Raw genomic sequence first — 18,836 nt, 5'->3', positions numbered from 1 at the left:
AAGGTCAAGATCTGAGGAGGCAGATAGAAATTGTACACTATGGGGACAAGCAAAGGTAACAGCGGAACATTGTAGGTATGGTAAGTCTGGCACATACCCAGACTGAGGCAGACTTTTTTATTGCTTTGGGATTGGAGGCGTTGATGAAGGAATAAGTGGTTTCCAAAAGATTAAGCAAACTAAGATTGCTTGAGAAACGGTGAAAACGGCTTAGGAAGGTGACAAAAAAGAAAAAAGAACAAGAACAAAATTTCGTCATAATTTAGGCAGAGTGGCTCAAAGGTTTGCTCGAATCAAAGTCCTCTGTCCCAGTTTATCCCTGCACCCAGGATAAGAAAAGATTGTTAAGCCGAGAATCTTTACATTTAAATTTCCCACAATGCTGTGTTGCTCGTTTCCAACAGCCCGTCTTCCATTTCCAGCTGGTTTCCTCTGAAACCAGAGAAAACTGGATAGCACTGGACAAATGGTAATGGTAACCGTTACCCAGGGTGCAACTGCTCTCATGGGCTGATGACCATCATGAGAAAAGGCAGAGCTTATTGCCTCTCTTGAGCATTATTGGCATTCATGGTGCTCGAAGTGGGGCAAATCTTATCTTGAGTGGCACTTGAGTGCATTGCCGTGTGGACCTAACAATGAGGTAGAAGGGCTCGGAGCATCTTAAAGTTTATTTTTTGCCCACTGGCACCAAGTATGTGACATAACAAGGGTTCTGCTTTTGTAAGGTTATTTTTAAGTGAAACCGGAGTGTGTTCTTCTGGGTTTAGTTTTTACCTGAAATTCAGTTTTCTGGAGATTTCATTTATCGTCCATGAAATTCAGAGTTTTTCTTTTATGGTGAAACATACTTTGGGTAGTTGCTCCAGATTTCGTGAAGCCATGGCCCACAATAGGAATATCATAATACATATTTATATTCCTAACGAGCGTGTTGGTACGATGCACTAGATAACAGAAAGTTATCTAGTGCATCGTACTAGATAACAGAAAGTTATCTCTGTTTTATACTTTCTGTTATCTAGTACATATTTATGTATTTCTTTCTGCAGTAAGCATCATGTATTTGATTCTTTTGAAGAATTTAATTTATTATCCTTCTGTTTCTGCACATGTCGTGTATTTTTCTTCAGATCTATCATGTGATCACAAAGTCTTTTATTGCATACTCTGCAGCCAGGGTTTCGCACTGCCAAACAGCGAACGAAAAATGTTTCTGCATACTCAACAGCTGGCGTATTTTCGAGTATTGTCCTCCCGTGTCGGTCTGAAGTGGTTATGCAAACTTCATAAGTGAACTTATTGATGGTAATAAAAAATATATTTCATTACTGACTTAAGATTTGACAACAAAAATAAAGGGCCGATAAGCCTTAAAGATAAACATCATAAGTAAATGAACACCTAAATTATCTTAAAGATGTTCCGCAAAATCTTTGCGGCATTTTTATCTTCGACAGGCACGTGTATAAGTGATTTAAAAGAACTTTAAACAAATTTTTGATTTTGAAGCTGATTTAAATAACTCTGTGTTTCTGATTCTTGGCGATACAGCCCGTTCGTTGAAAGATAATTCGTCAAAAAGGACAATTCATCATAAGGCGATTTGGACAGGGACAACTTGTCGAAAAACCAAAGATAATGTTTAAAGATCTTGTACCAGCCTTTTTAGCATTCAGTCGATTTGTTATTCAGCTTCTGTGTAGTGTCCTGTTGAGAAAGTGTAGTCTTTTGTTTTCTTTTAGGTTGATAAACATTTTATTCACCTTGGAAGCATAGAATAGAAACTTTCTGGTCTCCTTTGTAATCCACCTCCACATTTTCTCAGCGCATGCATGACACAGACAGGGACTGCACATGTGTGACCGAAACGTTTGCCATCCCTTTTTTTTTTGTTAGTGACAGAGGTGCCAAAATTGTGGTGGACAAGACACAATGATTTGGTATCTATTAGAAATTAGTAAAAGTCTAATTTCTTGTGTCAAGAAAAAAAGTAATTAAATAAAAAAAGGGAGTCTCTGGTAATTGTACGCACCTGGAAGAACTACCATAATATACCGAGGAAGCGCCCAGCCCACTTTCACTGAAAACTTGGTTAATCTAGAAATGGGCACTTGTCCAGTCAAATCGGTAAAAACCAAGATGACGATCAATAAAGAGCTTTGAATTTAGGGAGGGTGAACGGAATCGGAGAAAGCACATTTACTTTCACATGATGAATGATGGGGTCTGCGTCATCATTTATCATGTGAAAATAAATAAACTAGTACCTTTTCATTGTCACTGAACCCAGAAGACAACTCTAGTGCAGAATAGGGGCCAATGCTCTCATCACAAGTAGTTTTTCCCTTTCATCTCAAGAAAGCGGATATCCCCATCATCGCCGCTGGCAATCTGGTGGCAGCTGAAACGAGGTGAATATTTTCGCCTGATGACGGCGCTTTGGAGAGAGTGGGCGCTTAACGTATGTTTTGCAGAATTCCCAAGTTTGGCAAATGTTAATAGTGGGCGCTTGTGTGGTTTTTTACGGTATGCTCGATAAACATCAGAAATGATACAAATATTAGAAATATCTGCTAACAGTTTGACGAATTGTCCTAGTGCACTATGTGACGAATAGCCCTGCTACCAGTTGGCGTGTGATGAATTGTCTTTTGACACATGTATAGCTTCTCAAATACATAGAAGTATGCTATTGCCTCTTTTATGGGATGAGCAGCAACCTTATCTATGTGTGTGGGCTGGAGGAAAGCAAAGTACACAGGGGTGCGTGGCGGAACTATGGCAATTATGCACACAAGCCATGAGAAAGTGACTAATTAACTAGCTGCCGTGTTGAGTAGAGCATTAAATTCTACTTTGTTCTATTTCACAGAAAATGCCCGATTAGCAAGGGGGGTGCTAATTTGCAGATTAAATTGACCGGTGTCTTGTCATGCACATACCATAACAGCCAGGCTATGTTGTTGATATTTTATAAGAGAATGTTCGTTCGGGCTCGCACTTTTTTAGGCCAGACTCGCTCTGAGTACGAAGGTGTGTATAGATTATACTAAACAATTTGGATCACTCCTTTCTGCATGATTCTTCTCCAGCGTAACATTAATGAGTATAAACAATGTTGTTTAAGGAAGCGAGAGCTGCAATTGCCGCTCAGTGTTCCTATAAAAGGCAGACTGAAAGGGCTCGTCCTTAAACTTTTGTGACATTTTGAAAATATTATTGCTTTTAGCTCAGTTGTGTCATCATAAATATTATTAAACTTATTTCGTAAACTATATTACACGATATGGCAACGAGGTGGCCTTTTCGTGATTTTATGCACTGTAATTGATTGCTTAGTTCAAGAGCACAACTACTATCCAACTTAATACTGCGACGAAAGGTTGTATCAATCGCGTCTATTTTTGTCAACCTACCACACTTTGTGACACCCTTTCGATTCAGCTAAAATAGATGTGACTGAGGTAAATAAATGGATGTTGGGTTGTATAAACACAGCGTTATAAATGTCAGTCCAGATTTTTTTTTTTACTGTTGCGTAAAAATTAAGTAACGCAATTTCTTATTTTTGGTACATGAAAATAAAAGTAGACTTTACGAACAATAAAAAGAAAACTACATAGATAGTTACTCGTTTCACGGTGAAAATATAGCCTTTTGCCAAAACAATGGGAAAAATAATTCTCAATTTCGCGTTCCAAGTTGGTTTGAACCATTGTCTTTGCTCCTTGCGGAACTGAACCGAAAGCCGTCAACCCGAACCCAAAGCACCAAGAAGAATTCGGCGAGTGTAGTTACCCGCAGCGCATCTGCTGGAGTCTGCAGCCGTAGCTGTTTTAAAGCAAAAACCTTAGACAAATATGCCATCTCGTTTGTGCGTTTGTAAAAGCCTTATTTTAGTCATTTACTTCAAATGTTTTATACAGGGAAGGCGAGCATGTGGGGCGTCTTTACCTATATTCCCAGCATTCTCGTTGATGCTAGGGTAATTTAGCAATACGTCTATTACTATGCCTGGCATCATCTATTTTATTTTGAGCTACGTTGTCGATCCTCGCGTAGCACTGTGGAAGCTACACTAGGCTGCACAATGTAGCACGAAATAGTTGACACCGAGTATAGGAGCAGCGATTAGGTCTCGTAAATATTGGGCACTCGAGCATCAAAGTATATGTCACTCCATTGTAAACTAAATGCTAGTACTGCGGAAAGGGTTTAGCAGCGCTCGAAACATTTGAAGAGACGAACCGACAGCGGACATTGCGTTAAAACTCATTGTGGCTGACGTTACTCTGAAGGTTACGTATTTGTTTACTTTTCAGCGAGTTCTAGACCTGCCTTCTTTGTGTGTTTGCGGCCTGCCTTCAGCTTGGCAAGAAATATTCCTCATTCCCAGCTCTGAACTCGGTTACGAGAGTGGAGGGTAACCAGATGTGTTAACGCACCACATCTCGGATAACGTGGATGAAAGCTCGTGCTGCAGAACCCGGGGATCCAGGGTTTAATTCCCGCCCCTGCCAGCTTCGATCTTTATGAGCATCTTACCGGCGTCCGGTTGTGTGTTGCCACTGCCCGATGCACGTTAAAGGCCCATAGGCACAATCGCGTTTGAGCGCGGTGCGTTCCGTAGCAGCAAGGGGACGCGTTGCGTTGCGAAGACCGCTTGCGCCGAACTTGTACGCACAGTTGTGTTGACACGCACTCAACCGCAGTCAAGAGCCAATAAGAACGTGCTATCGTCGCTAGTGGCTCACCAATGGTTAGCGAAATCTAAGGCAACATGGCGGCGCACAGCGACAGCGTCGAAGTGTTCGATCTTGGGACAATCTCGTCGGCTTCCTCGACGTTTAGTCAAGCTTGAAGCATCGCAGCCTTGGAAAATACAGTCCCCACCGCTCCCCAAAATGAAAAAGCAAGCACTGCGACCGGCGAGCCGGATACGTCTCACGGAGTCGGCCGGGTGGGGCGAGCGAACGCGTCACCCCCTCTCCTCTTTCGGCTTCTGATTGGTCGAAGGCACTTGAACGCACTGCAACGCTTCGGAAAGTTGAGCGAGTCTCTACTCGCTTGCGTCGCGCTACCGAGCGTTGCGGGAAGGCGCGCGTCGCTCCGCAAGTGACCGCGCCTGGCCGCAAGGACTCCGCAACGTACTCAAACGCGTTCAAACGCGAATGTGCGTATGGACCTTAAGGACCCCAGGCTAGCGGTTGTACTTCGCTGGCAGAATTTATTATTTAGAGTAGAGACGACAGACACCCATTTGGGGGTCACTAACCTTTCAACATTCAACACGATTACAGTTACGGGAGCCTCGTGGGAAAGGGCTTGGCTTCAGTGAGACGGCGTTTGGCGGGTGCCTTTGGAGCCTGACCCCATCCAACGCTTCGTATGGAACCGAATCAGCCTTCGAGTGATGGTAAGTTCATCGTTTCCACCTATTTAATAAACGTAGGAGAGTGGCGGTGGCTTGACTATGGCCGGTCGTAGTCTAGGGCAGTTCTTGTACAGCTGATTCCAAACCACTAGGGTCCATGCTAATTCTGAGATCCTCCGCCAAAGAGGCGTTCTCAGTAGAGTCGAAATAGTTCCCTTATAGGTACTCATAGTTGTGCGTCTGTTTTCCACGTGCCACCGCGCTGATATTCACCGAGATCAATCATGTGAGGAGCAAAGAATCCTGCGCCATGCAGGAAAGTCGATTCCCCAATGTTTCGCGCACGCGCACCAGCGTTTCTTACTCAGCTTTTGCCTCCTCCTCCTCCTTCCCTGTTTTCCAAGTGCGGTGCCGCTATTCGCCGTATTCAGTCACGTGACCGGCCGCAATCGACGGAGCACAGCTCCTACACGTGCGAGAAGCGGCTTTGCTGCATCACTTAGGATTTCAAGGTAGCTTAACGCGCAACTCTGGCTCTCAGCCTGTACAGAAAGTTCAAATCCCAGAAAAAGATGTGCATGGTGAAAAGTGTTGGGCTTGGAGAAGACGAAAGCAATGAACTACGAATTTTACAGGAGGTTCATGGCAGTGGTGAGTGAATGTTGGGCAAGTTAAGTGTTAAGTTCCTGCATGTTGTATTCGGGGCACTTCTGGCCCCTTGACAGGGTTGGAAAATCCTTTCCATTTCGGGTATTCGTCTGATGCTTTTAAGAGGCAACATCTTGGTAAAGTTTTGTGTTTTGTAATTCAATCGGTGTTTTGTGGTGTTCTGCGTGATGGTGGTTACGAAGATGCCATAGTGCTTTGCGGTTGACTGCATGGCTTTGATTCGAAGGATCTCCACGAAATAAAAGACTCCGCGGGCCGTGGCCGTCGAGCGTAGCACTGGGCTCAATTGTGGCCAGTCACTTCGAATATGCGTCGATTTCACGCAAACACAAGGAATCCTCGCTTTATTTTTATATGTAGGTTGCACACACATGACTCTTCCAGTGAGTAGAGGGGCTGGCATATAAAGATTGATTGAAAGAGTAATTTGTCTGCTGCTTTCAAACGTTCAGACAACGAAAAGTATAAATAAATTTACTTTTTAGTTTGAGGCATATGCTGCCGTAGGTGTCATGCATGAAGAGTTGCTGACTCTATTTTTAGACATTTAATAATACAATAATAATAATTTGTTTTGTTAAAGCAGAATGCTTTTGTTTACATTCTTTTGCTGTAGACATTTACACATGTCTACGGCGAAACCGAACTACCGGCTTGAGCATGATGGCGACCCTTGCAATCAACTGCGTGGCCATCGTGTTTTGCGAAGTTTGTATAGACCTTTTGCTATATTATTCAAGCATCAAGAAGAATGCAGGGATTGGTGTTCCACGCGCCGCACGTGCTGGCCTCAGCAGCAGTAAATTTTCTAAAGCAAAAACCTAAAAACAAATTGTATCTTGGACGCGCGTTCGTCAACTCTTTATTTTGGTTCTTTACTTCGAATCTTTTATACGGGCAAGGCGTGCGCGTGTGGCACGTGGAACACCAATCCCTGCATTCTCCTAGATACTTGGGTAATATAGCAAATGGTCTATTGCGATACCGCAGAACGTACGACAGGCCTAATTTAAATAGCAGTTCCAATCAGTCAGGTAAGATGCTGCTGCTCTTTTACTGCTTTGCTTTTGCAGATATGAAACATTTATAGCAAATAATAATACACGTCCATAAAGTTGCCGGCCGAAAAGAGAGTTTGAGAAAAGAGAAAGAAAAGGGACCATGACGAAAGCAGGCGTCAGAACACGCCCCGCTTCTCTTCTGAGGACTACGATCTTTGTGGTCTGCCATGCATGTTGTGAAAGCGTTGTGAAAGCTAATCGTAAGCTCGCGCTGAGCAGGAACTGACTGAACTATGGCCTCCAGTGAATGCCACCTTTGGCACCACAACGCACTTGGGCGAGCAGGGAGTCAATAATCTTCATGCACGATCGTCGAAGACAACTTGAGAACTAGCATATTGCTAGCTCGTAAGTCCATGTCGAAGAGCACTTACGAACAAGCGCATATTGCCTGCTGGAACAGCTAAAAACTGAGCAAAAAGACGCGGCAAAAAAAGCATCAGTACATTTCGGCAGTACAAGAACGGATCTCCATTCTTAAAAACGAAGATCACATAAGGGCGCAAGGTTGCTTGACAAAATGCCAACCCGCCGAATGCCCGTCGAGTCGCTGGTGGTAGCATTTGACCAGTTTGAACTGTCACGACACTTGGGCAGTTAACAAAGCGACGTGAGCTCGTGCACGCACTCACTTCCCAGTAACAAAATAATTACAATGGCCTCAGTTGATTTGTTTCCAACTTGGTTGAGTGTCTCCCGTGTAAATGGCATGGTTTTCAATGCACTGTCGCATGGGGACACAAAACTTTCAGCACAGAGGCCCAATGGGCAGCTCTGCTTATTGTTGGCCTCATATGGTCTAGGTACACTCACTGATCCATGGTGTATCATTTTGACACACCCCTTCTGATTCTACTGAGACAAACCTGCATGCAGACTTGTGCACGTTACTGAAAAATAGTAAGGAATTACATTTACAATTACTCGAGGCTAAATTATAATGTTTTACAATTACAATTACCCTCTCATAAAAGTAAGTGACCGTTACCCCAAAAAGTAATCCGTTACTTTCGTGGCATTACTTTCAACAATATTGTCTTCAATTAAAACCAAAGGGAAAGGGTTATTCAAGGTCTTATTGTTGCCACCTGTTCCATTTAATGACCTTGAGTATTTTGAGCAACAGCTGACTCTCGAAAGTTTCGTCGGACATATTGCGTCAATATGTCTTACTCAATATGTCGACTGCTACGCTGAACACCCTTTGAACTGAGGCACTGGATGGAAGTGCCATATTGTGCCTCACGAATGTTTTATGCTCTTCATTGAGCTTTTTCAGTGAAGTAATGGGAGTACTATTTACCTCGAAGATAGAGCAAAGCTTCGTCGTTGCAGCCGTTGCCTGGTATTCGAGAGTTTTAGTAGATCGTTTTGATACCTCTGATAACAATATGATGAATGCATAAAGGGGGCGGCGGAGTATCGGGTATTGTTATCGGAGTCACTGGAACGATTTACTAAAATTCTCAAAGGTCGAAATCGCACAGCTGTAGAAGTCATCATACATCTAGCCAAAATCATTGTATCGGAACAAAACGAAAACCAAAAACGAAAAACGAAAAAAACGATATTTTTGGGCGGAACGGAAACGTAATCGAAACGTTATTTATTATTTTGTTCCGGAGTGAAACCGAAAAATTTTCTTATCGGTTTTCGGTTCAAGGGAAAATATCAGGTATTTCAGTAATTCGTTTCACGCAGCGAAGAGACTGCCGTTGGTTTGTACCATAATTAAAGAGAAGACAAGCAAGCCATCGCCCCCGCGTCTAAACCCCGGGCGAACAAGCATAGCAAAAACGAAGACAAAAAATACAACGAGAAACAAAAAACATGGCGCAAGGCGCCATTGCTTCCCACCATGGAGAATAGAAGGGTAGGAGAGGGCATGACGTCAGCCGCGTAGCCTCCGCAAGCCATGCTCCCTTGACGCCTCTCCTCTTTCGCATTTTCCTCCTTACTCTCACCACACCACGTGACCATAGCTAGCCTTCGTCTAGCTATCATGTACTAGAACACACCACACCCTAGCCTTCGATCTGATAAAACCTACCGGACGGAGCGCGCGCAAGCCTGCAAGGATCCTCCTACAATCAACCATCCATCTCGGATGTGACATGTCACGCGCACCAATCGCCAGACAGATCTGCGGTCACGCTGGGCACAAAATCGTTTAAACTTTTTATGACTAGGCTTCACCAATATTGCAATGTGCCCCCTCCTAGTACTTCTAACCTCCTTGCTTCCCACCAATGAGAGCGCGGTGGCGCGACGCCTCCACACGCTCGCAATGCTCTCCTTGGCTCTTGCGCCCTCTCCCTCCATGCTTTCTTCGGACGACACAGACAGACAACAGATCACGGCAAGCGCGGGAAGTTTGTGACCCGGCGTTGTAGAAGTCCATCTTTTGTTTTTCTACGGATACGGCAGTCTGAGACTCTGTTGCAAAAGTGTACTTCTTCATCCCTATGGGCCTTCAGGGCCTTCTCGGCGCTGAAATTTATTTTATCGGACCAGAGGTCTTGCCTTTCACCGAGCACACTTGATGACGTGCTGCTTCTGAGATCATGCTCGGTGCCTTGATCATGATCTCATTCTCAAGGCAATGAACATGATCTCAGAAGCAATGTCGTTTCCGCGGATTCCTCTAGAGCGCCTGAATTATCTATTTTTGTCTAAAAATAAACGTTACGTTCCTTTTAATTTTTGTTGCGATTTTTTTTTTCATAGAAAGGAACCGTTACGAACCGTTACGGAGCATTATTTTTTCGTTTCGGAGCGGAAACGGAACGGAACTTTTTTGTATGGAACGAAAATAAAAACGGAACGAAAAACATTTCGTTCCAACACCCTGAGCCAAAACTAGAATAAGAATTGATTTATGTCCATCTTACTATACCGCCATATATTGCCGGACAATAGCAAAACATACCTGACCCAGTATGGTGATAATTAAATAATAAATAAGGTTTGGCTTGATATTCGTTTTCTTTGGTTCTGAACAGTTCGAGCCTCGGTGGAGGCGTTGGTGAATAAAAAAAAAGTTCCTAGTATATAAATATAGGTAATAAAAAAATTACTTTTATAACAACAATTAATTAGAACGTTGGTTAAAACAAGAAAATGTAAACGCACATTTGTCGTGTGTACCTTGGTGCCGTTCAAAAATGCACGGAGCACGAACCAACTGCAGTTTACTCCGGTGTTCTCCGGATAGATGTCCGCTGATGCCACGGGCAGCGAAGGGCAGAGTACTAAGTCGCTCTATGGCCCCACTCACGAATTTCACTCTCCCCTCAAGCCCAGAATATCAAATCTACGTTAAAGTCACTGGCTATCCAGTGACTTTAGTCTATGTCAGCCACCATCATGTTTCATTTTTAAAAATATCTGTTTGAGATAGGATGCATCCTGCTGAGGTAAAAACAGGAAGAATAAATGAAGAAAGACTTACCATTTTCGAAGTGCTCGTGAAAATCTGACTCACAAAAAGGGTGACTGAGATGCAGATAACCTGGCTGGAATTCACAAATAAAGTGGGCCAACCCTAGAAGTTACAAAAGAGAAAGTAGCTTTTAAAACAAGGTCATTAAGGTAAAAGAAACAGAAAAACAATACTTCCTGTTTTCTAAGAGAAGATGAGAAGTGCGCAGCAACGAACGAGGATGCTTGTAGCAATAACACCTTCACATATCACATTTCTTTTAGGGGATTTTAGGGTAGACAGAGCGTTGTCTCGTGTTGTGACATTAATAAATGGTCGAGGACATTGTTAATCCTTGTCTGTGCACTTACCGCCTCGAGCTTCTCGAAGAGGCACACAATCCCTTGGTGTCCTCGTCTCCCAGTCTTTGATCACAAAGAAAAACAAAGGAACAAAAAAAAGTGGATGTAACTTGCCCCCTTCCTTTTTTTTTATAGAAATGCGCATTTAGAATTTTTTGAAATTGTTGTTAGTGTCTAAAAAAATAGATTCAGGGGCTTGGTGTTGCAAAAAAAAATACTTTGCAGAACTGAAGAGAGTGTTAAGCCTCCCTTTGTGCTGGTCATTTCGCGGAACAATATCGCTGCGCTCGACTTGGCCAAAAAAAAAATCTTTAAAAAGGGGGGATTGGTCAAAAAAATATAACGGATTACAAGGAATCTGTTACGTAAAAAATGTAAGGGATATACTTTACAATTACTCTAGAAAATATGTAATTATTCCGTTACTAAATCACTGATAAATGTAATGGACTACAAGTAATTTCATTACTTGTAACAAATTACGTACAAGTCTGCCTGCATGTATTGAAACAGTTTGCTCCCAAGACTATCTGTCCATAGTCCGGACTGCGGGTTTTAATATTCACAAGGCGGAGCACGGGGAGGAATATGTCCCCAAAAATTGTCTATATGGCATTGGGCCTACAATAGTGAGACATGACTGCATCACATGTTGAAATTCCTTTACTGGTAACTTCAAAGAAGACTTTCGATCTGACCCGTCATAGTTGGAACAGTCACAGGCCAATTAGAAAATGTCATACCTAACAGTCTCCAGAAATATTGTTTTTTTTCCGTTTGGAATAATGAGGTATCCAGCCCCCAGGAAGTATTAAGATTCAGATTTTAACTTTTCAGGGATAGGATTTGCTTCTGACAGAAGAAAGAGAAGAAAAATTATGAGAAGACAGGAATGCTTTCCAAAGCAGGAAGCTTTGTAAAGTGTGATTACCAGTCAATATAAAAAAATGTATAAAACTTTTTTTTCTATGATTTTCACTTTTCAACACTGGGGACTCCCCTTAATAGTGCCATTTCATTTGAGTGCTTCTGTGAACCAAATTCCAAAGCCCAGCATAATATTAAACTGTACAGCTGTGGCAAAACTGCATTAATGACTACTCTTTTGCCAAACTAAGTTGCTGTTCTGGTTGTCCTTTCCATATACATATGGTCTTTTTTCTAGGTGATGGAGCTTCGTCCAGATTTTCACTTTTCAAGACTACACTTGTGACAAAAAAATTCTAATACCGAAATACTTCCCAAAGCAAGAAGATTAGTAAAGTGTAATTTAGAAATAAAAATACAAATTGTTTCCTATGATTTTTACTTTTTTAAGACTGAAGACTCCCCTTAAAGGTGCTAGTTGCATTTGACTGCTTCTGTGAACCGAATTCCAAAGCACAGCAAAATATTATACTGCAGCTGTGGCAAAACTGCATGAATGACTACACTTTTCCAGACTAACTGGCTACCTTGGTTGGGCTTTCCTTATGTGTCAATACATATGATATTTTCTTGTAGGTGATGGAGCCACATTGTTAGGGGAAACCAGTTACCCACTGAAAGTCACTGAAGACATCTGGTTTGGATGCTTTTCCTGCAGCTATGTAACCAGAGATCAACGTGCAATTCTGTACCACCTGGCTGCCCATGGTGATGAACAATCCAAGTGCCATCATCCTCCCATGTCTGGCTCTAAGTCCCAAGTGCTTGGCAGCTCTCAAAAGTCCAAGAGTGAAAAGCCATTTAAGTGCAAGCTTTGCTCCCAAGAGTTTGCTTATAGTTCCCTTCTGACCTGTCATAATCAAACACACACTGGTGAAAAGCCATTCAAGTGCATGAAATGCCCCAAAGCATTTGCTCAGAGTAAAAAGTTAATCTGTCACAGTGGAACGCATACAGGTGAAAAGCCATTTAAGTGCAAGCTGTGCCTTAAAGCCTTTTCTCACAATTATTCTCTGCAAAGCCATAATCGAACGCACACAGGTGAAAAGCCATTTAAGTGCAAGCAGTGTCCCCAAACCTTTGCTGAAAATTCCACTCTGAGAAATCATAATCGAATGCACACTGGTGAAAAGCCATTCAAGTGTAAGTGGTGTCCTCAAGCCTTTGCTAGGAATTCCCATCTTAGAAGCCATAATCATTTGCACAGTGGTGAAAAGCCATTTAAGTGCATGCAGTGCCCCAAAGCATTTCTCTAAATTTCTATCTGCAAAGCCATAATCGAATTCACACTGGTGAAAAACCATTTAAGTGCAAGCAGTGCCCCAAAGCCTTTACACAACACTCTTCTCTGACAAAGCATGCTCGAACACACACTGGTGAAAAGCCATTCGAGTGCAAGCTTTGCCCCCAAGCCTTTTCTCAGAGTAGCATTTTGATCTACCACAATCGAACACACAAGTGAAAAGCCCTTTAAGTGCAAGCAGTGCCCCAAAGCCTTTGCTAGAAAATCCTATCTGACAAGGCATAAACGAATGCACATTGGTGAAAATCCATTTAAGTGAAAGCACTGCCCCTAAGCCTTTGCTCATTATTCAGCTCTGAGAAATCATAATCGAATGCACACAGGTGAAAAGTCATTCAAGTACAAGCAGTGCCCCCAAGCCTTTGCTGAGAGTAGCATTCTGATCTACCATAACTGAACACATATGTGAAGAGCCATTTAAGTGCAAGTAGTGCCCCCAAGCCTTTTCTCGAAATTCTCTTTGAAGCCATAATCAAATGCACACGGGTGAAAAGCGATTTAAGTGGAAGCAGTATCCCCTAGCCTAGAGTCACCAAATGGGTTCCCAAAGTAACGAAACTCCAAAGGTTCATTCTAGAATTGCGGCGCTGAAACCGAAACCATGGCGCCGCCATCTTGGGTCCACGCGTCGATGGTGTTATGAAAGCAATAGTGACATGCATTGGAGCATGTTGAAACAGCCTGGTTCATTGCGCGACACGCAAAATGAACCAGGTGTAATTGCCACTCACCTCGCAGAGCTTGCTTGCAGTGGGCTTGAAATATTTCTGCTTTACTATGGCCAGCCAAGCCTTCTTTTTCTGTCTTGCAGTTGCGTTCTTTGCAAACGGGATCTGGAAGAGCCTCCTTCCATCCTCCGACCTGCTGCTGCACCCAAAAGCGCAACAAGCAGGCATTGTGCCGCTAAGTACACAACCTCCTTGCTTTTGACGTCGGTAACCGCGTGGAAAAGACTGCACGTAAATACGCATTCGATGAGCAGCAGAGCATTCGAGTGTGCAGTTGTTTGCTGGACCCAAGATGGTGGGGATTAGAGCTGCTCGAAGCGCTGATGGAGGTGAGCCTGGCAGTGCTTGTGTCACGTGATCGCTACCGTCCAATGATGTTCGCCAAGCCAAAACATGATCGGCTAGAGTGAGTATGTTGTCGGCAAAACGCAAAAAGAAAAGGAATGCGTTACTCTGGGAGCCCATTCAGTGACTCTACCCTAGCCTTTGCTCGAAATTTCTCTCTGCAAAGCCCTAATCGAACGCATACAGGTGAAAAGCCATTTAAGTGCAATTAGTGCCCCCAATTCTTTTCTTATAATACCAGTCTGATCTGCCATTATCGAAAACGGTGTTTAAAGGGAAACGAGGGTCATTAACTTCTTTATTTTTCATTTATCGTGCTGACGTTTAGTATACTGGTGCATTTCTCAGTGGTGATTTCAAATGTGCAATTAGTTTTCATATAGCTTTACTAGATCCTGAGTTATCAATAAATTTGTAATTCTAATTAGGCCCTCATTACGGGTCATTAGCGTAACATTTTTAAAAATATATCAGAAATTCTTATAGAATTGCATTCACTAAGGCATGCTTGTGTGGTGAGGCTATATTTGTTGATTTATATATCATACAATAATTTTAATTACTATTCTGTCTTAATTAGTTGCTAATGACCCATGAGGAGGCCCTAGTTGAAATTTTATAATTGCATATTTGAAATCACCAGTGATAGTACATCTGTATACTAAATTTCAGCATGATAAATGAAAAATAAAAAAAAGTTACTCTTGTCCCATTTTAGAAACCTTACAAGTGCAAACAATGCCCCAAAAATGTGAGATACCTGTGGTTGACATGTAAGTTTAGCCTGCCGTATGTGTAATCATTTAGCTTGTGCAAAACTTTATGCCTTTTGAAACAAAGTATGCATATACCTGAGTGCAAGATAGGTCCCAATTGCCTTTGCTCAGATTAATGGTGAAGCTCACTGCACTGATGCGCTTTTGCATTAAACCTCACAAATTCCAGGAGCATTCGAGGCCATTTGCCTCATCAAGTACATGCTAAAAATGAGGTTAATAAACCCTAAGGACATTTGCGTAAAGCCTGCAGCAGGTAGGCCTTTCAAATGCCTGCAATATCCAAGAAGCTTCTATCATTATTCCAGCTTGGTTGGCTACACAGTCAGACTGTTTGGCACTGCTCTCCAGCCTTTTGCCGGAATGCCATCATTTGTCATCACACAAATGTATTGGTGTGTAGGAAATGATTTTTCCCTAGGCTGTAATTTAGAGGCTGGGTCAATAAATAAGAGGTGGTGTTTAATGAATTTCAGAGCAGCTACTTTATGTTTTGCATCTGAATCTACATTGGGTCATGGTCTAGCTCTTGTTCTAAACTTGAACTTGCTCGAGGTGTGCTTATTGAGGCGAGGTCTAATATGTTTGTAAAAATGTCTTGATTGTTTTCTTTTGATACTACTCTTATCTATGTGGAAGGAAGATATAAGCATGCCAAAAGTTAATGAATGGCCAGAAATCAATCTTGACTTTTAAAAAAAAAAAGGTTGGCAATTTCGACTTTTACACCATTATTTCTTTCAGCTGCTGCGGATTATGGTACTGAAGTAACGGGTGGTCCACATGCTTATGACCGAAACCTGTTCTTAAGCTTCTTGTGAGGGCATATAACTTTCTGCACTGCTGTGCAGCCGGTCGTGAGCAGTCACAAGAGGCTTGAAAACCGGTCTCGTCTCAGTCGGTCGTAGGCAGACGCAAGTGTTTGAATGGGCCTTAAGTTGTGTGGAGTAACTTTTTCCAAGATTTTCATTTTGACACCCTGTAGAGTGCTAAGACTTCATTTTAGCAGTTACCTCGGTGGGGAACCAATTGCAGAGTCTGTGTATACAAAGCAACACTTGCTGCTACCGATTGGGATGTTGCTAGTTGAATTCCTCGCACTGCCCAGCAGGTTTTGCTATAAATTGGCACTGTATCCATTTTGAATGCCCCTTTGGGACTGCACTGATGAAAGTTGTGGAAAATTTGGAACTAACATGCTCACACTCAGTATTTTTGCCTTCCCTCTTTTGCTCTGGCATCTTCACAGTCATGCATCTATATGACACCTGCTTTAAGAACTTTCCTTTGTGTTAGTTGTTTCCAATATTCTCTTGCTCTGTGTCCATTTTCCCAGCAGTTTCTTTCTGTGTGTATCAGAATTTTCAAACCGCAGGTGTCATTGTTTGCTGGAAAATACTTTTTGCTTTTTTTTTGTGTAACTCAGGATAGTGTTTTTTTGCGTCTCTGATGGCTAACATTCTTACATTTTTTAAAAGAATATTTATAGCATGGAACAGATGAGCGGTGAATCTGGATGCCGCGCGCCGTTCGCCACTGGCCGCTAGGCGTGCTACAGACGCACCATAAGGTTTTGTATTAAGGTCCCTATATACTGAAAGGTAGTGCAATTGCTCCTCTCCCCGCCTTTTCCTCGTTTCCATCGAGGGCAATCCTCTTTGTCCTCCTTCTTTGCCACGCCCCCTGCCACTATGTTTGTGCGAGGTCCACAAGGCGCTTTTAGGGGCTTTCCTGCTTGCCGTGCTGTGCTTGTTAGCTATTGCATATGGCAGACTCGAAAAAAAATTTTGGAATATAAAGACAGTTTTGTTTTTTAACGTGAAGAAACTAGCATCCTCTGCACCTTTATGGGAGTTGTAAAGCACGGAACGACATCTCGATCGGCGAATGTAATAATTCGAGCAGAGTAGGAATTGCTCGGGTGCAAAGAAGCTTTCTCCAATTCCTCTGAACGCTGATGATTTAACAAAAAAAAAATGCCTATGTTGTCTTGAGTATTTTTGGACATCGGCATGCACTGCAAAAATATACCGTATTTACTTGCGTAATGAACACATTTTTTCCCGATATATTCACACATATTTGGGGGGTGCGTTCTGTGCACAGGGTAAAATTTTTGCATTTGCACACTTTGCAGAAATGTCATTTTAGATGCCAAAACAACATGGCAGCGTACTGTGGCACGTCTCCACTGACGGAGGCGTGCTCACTACTGATCGTGACCGCATCACAGTAACTATGCTCTCTATATTGTAAACCTTTTCTAGGGCGCTTTCGGCGTGCCTTTTGCCGAAGGAAAGTGCCCTACGAAGCTCGCACAGCACGAAGAGCGACGCGATCATTCTTAGGCTTAACGACTGTCACAATTTCACTGTCCGAAAGCGGACCACAGACAATGGCGTGTTTGTTAACATCGATGCATTCGATGGGCGAAGGGTGTCTGGGGCTGGGCAATTCCTCGACCCCAGCTTCGTTAGGTGTGCGCGCCGCTCGGTTTCACGGTTGATCACTTCCGCAACTACACGCTCACAGCCATTGTGAGAGCGGCTTAGCTTGGCTTGGCTTGACTCGACTCGGCCTAACCGCTTGGCGGCAAAAGAAAATTGGTTTGGTGGCTAGCTGGGTTAAACGCAGTTTGAGACTCGCAGAGCTGAAAATTGGAGGTGCGTTCATTACGCGAGGGAAAAAAAAGTCCAAATATTGATGCCCGTTTTGGGGGTGCGTTCATTATGCGAGTGCATTCATTATGCGAGTAAATATGGTATTATTTACCCGTTTATTTCAGTGAGAGCTGAGAGCAGGCACACGATAAAATGCAGCTCTCCCTGCGTGTATATAGAGTTTTGTAGGCACGGACTGTGTTGCTATAGCAGGCGCTCGTGCCATCGCTTTGAGCATGGATCGGGCACACGTCCGCAAGGCTCGCATTCCTTGGCATACACTCTACTAAATGTTTTTAGTATCTTGAACGAAGTGCATTTGCAGACTTGGCATCAATCGAGCTAGGCAAAAAAAGACACCACAGCGCCTGGAAAACCAGGACTTTTTGGTACTTTTTTAGCATTACCGATTGTCTTGCCGAATCAGCAGCTTGGTTTAATTTGTACGCATTTTATAAACGCCGAATACTATCTGCAGCTGTGCACATGTGCATGGAGGAATATGCAACGTCTGCTATCCACGCGCCTCTTGCATATTCGTGACTCCAGCAAAACGGACGCCACCAAGCGGGAAAACCGGGAACCAGCCGGACCTGCTCGCTTTGCGCCCTTCCACGTTTCTGGTGGCTTTCGCGGACACGTGTTGTCGGCGCGGTGGCGAACAATGTAATTTTGACGAAGGTCCGAAAATTTCTTTAGTTTGCCCGAGTGTTTATTAGTGTGGTGAAGCCTCAGTAGATTGTTTCCTTCCATCACGTGTTTGAAATCCCATTTACTCCACAACACAGTGTCGCGTGCTTTCAATTTTTTGAATGGGGAGAAATTGCGGAAAAATGTTTCGATTTCTTGTCTGTCTCGAATCACATTCAAAGTGACGACTACTTGGTAACTGATAAGCGGTTTCTTTATAAGGATGTAGAACAGTGGACTGAGGACGACAGACGAGGTGTTTCACTGGGGGAACACCAATGATGCAGTCAAGTGAATGGGAAGGATCGATAGCTGCTTTTCTTGAGTTTGGTTGTGTTCAATTAGCTTCAAGTTTGAGCCACCCACGCCGGTCGGTGTGTTGGCTATTCATCTTGGCTGCATTTCGCCGAAAAAGCCTCTGAACCACACTGAAGGAGTTGGGCTGATTCGCAATTACTTGATTCAGGAAAACCTGCTCACTGCCTACAATTTATGAGGGAAATTATCTGCTTTCAAA

The 18,836-nt window shown here is 43.1% G+C and overlaps 1 protein-coding gene across 1 annotated transcript; it reads left to right on the top strand.

Moving 5' to 3' along the window:
- Nucleotides 1-5,391: 5,391 nt before the first annotated feature.
- On the top strand, nucleotides 5,392-14,405 carry LOC120841845 (zinc finger protein 525-like). The gene is made up of 3 exons (XM_040212844.1): nucleotides 5,392-5,419; nucleotides 12,394-13,026; nucleotides 14,380-14,405. The coding sequence occupies exons 1-3, from the start codon at nucleotides 5,392-5,394 to the stop codon at nucleotides 14,403-14,405; spliced, it is 687 nt and encodes a 228-aa protein (XP_040068778.1).
- The last annotated feature ends 4,431 nt before the right edge of the window (nucleotides 14,406-18,836 follow it).

The sequence above is a fragment of the Ixodes scapularis genome, unplaced genomic scaffold (assembly GCF_016920785.2).
Source record: "Ixodes scapularis isolate PalLabHiFi unplaced genomic scaffold, ASM1692078v2 PGA_scaffold6__148_contigs__length_123643588, whole genome shotgun sequence".
NCBI classification, from domain to species: domain Eukaryota; kingdom Metazoa; phylum Arthropoda; class Arachnida; order Ixodida; family Ixodidae; genus Ixodes; species Ixodes scapularis.
This window is presented reverse-complemented; position numbering and strand designations above follow the sequence as displayed.

What these genes read in the sequence shown, in the direction of transcription:
- LOC120841845 (XM_040212844.1), top strand. Translation starts at nt 5,392, where the DNA reads ATGGAACCGAATCAGCCTTCGAGTGATG. An exon ending in GAATCAGCCTTCGAGTGATG is followed by an intron (nt 5,420 to 12,393) that starts GTAAGTTCATCG and finishes ATTTTCTTGTAG; the next exon opens with GTGATGGAGCCACATTGTTA. An exon ending in CCATAATCATTTGCACAGTG is followed by an intron (nt 13,027 to 14,379) that starts GTGAAAAGCCAT and finishes GAACGCATACAG; the next exon opens with GTGAAAAGCCATTTAAGTGC.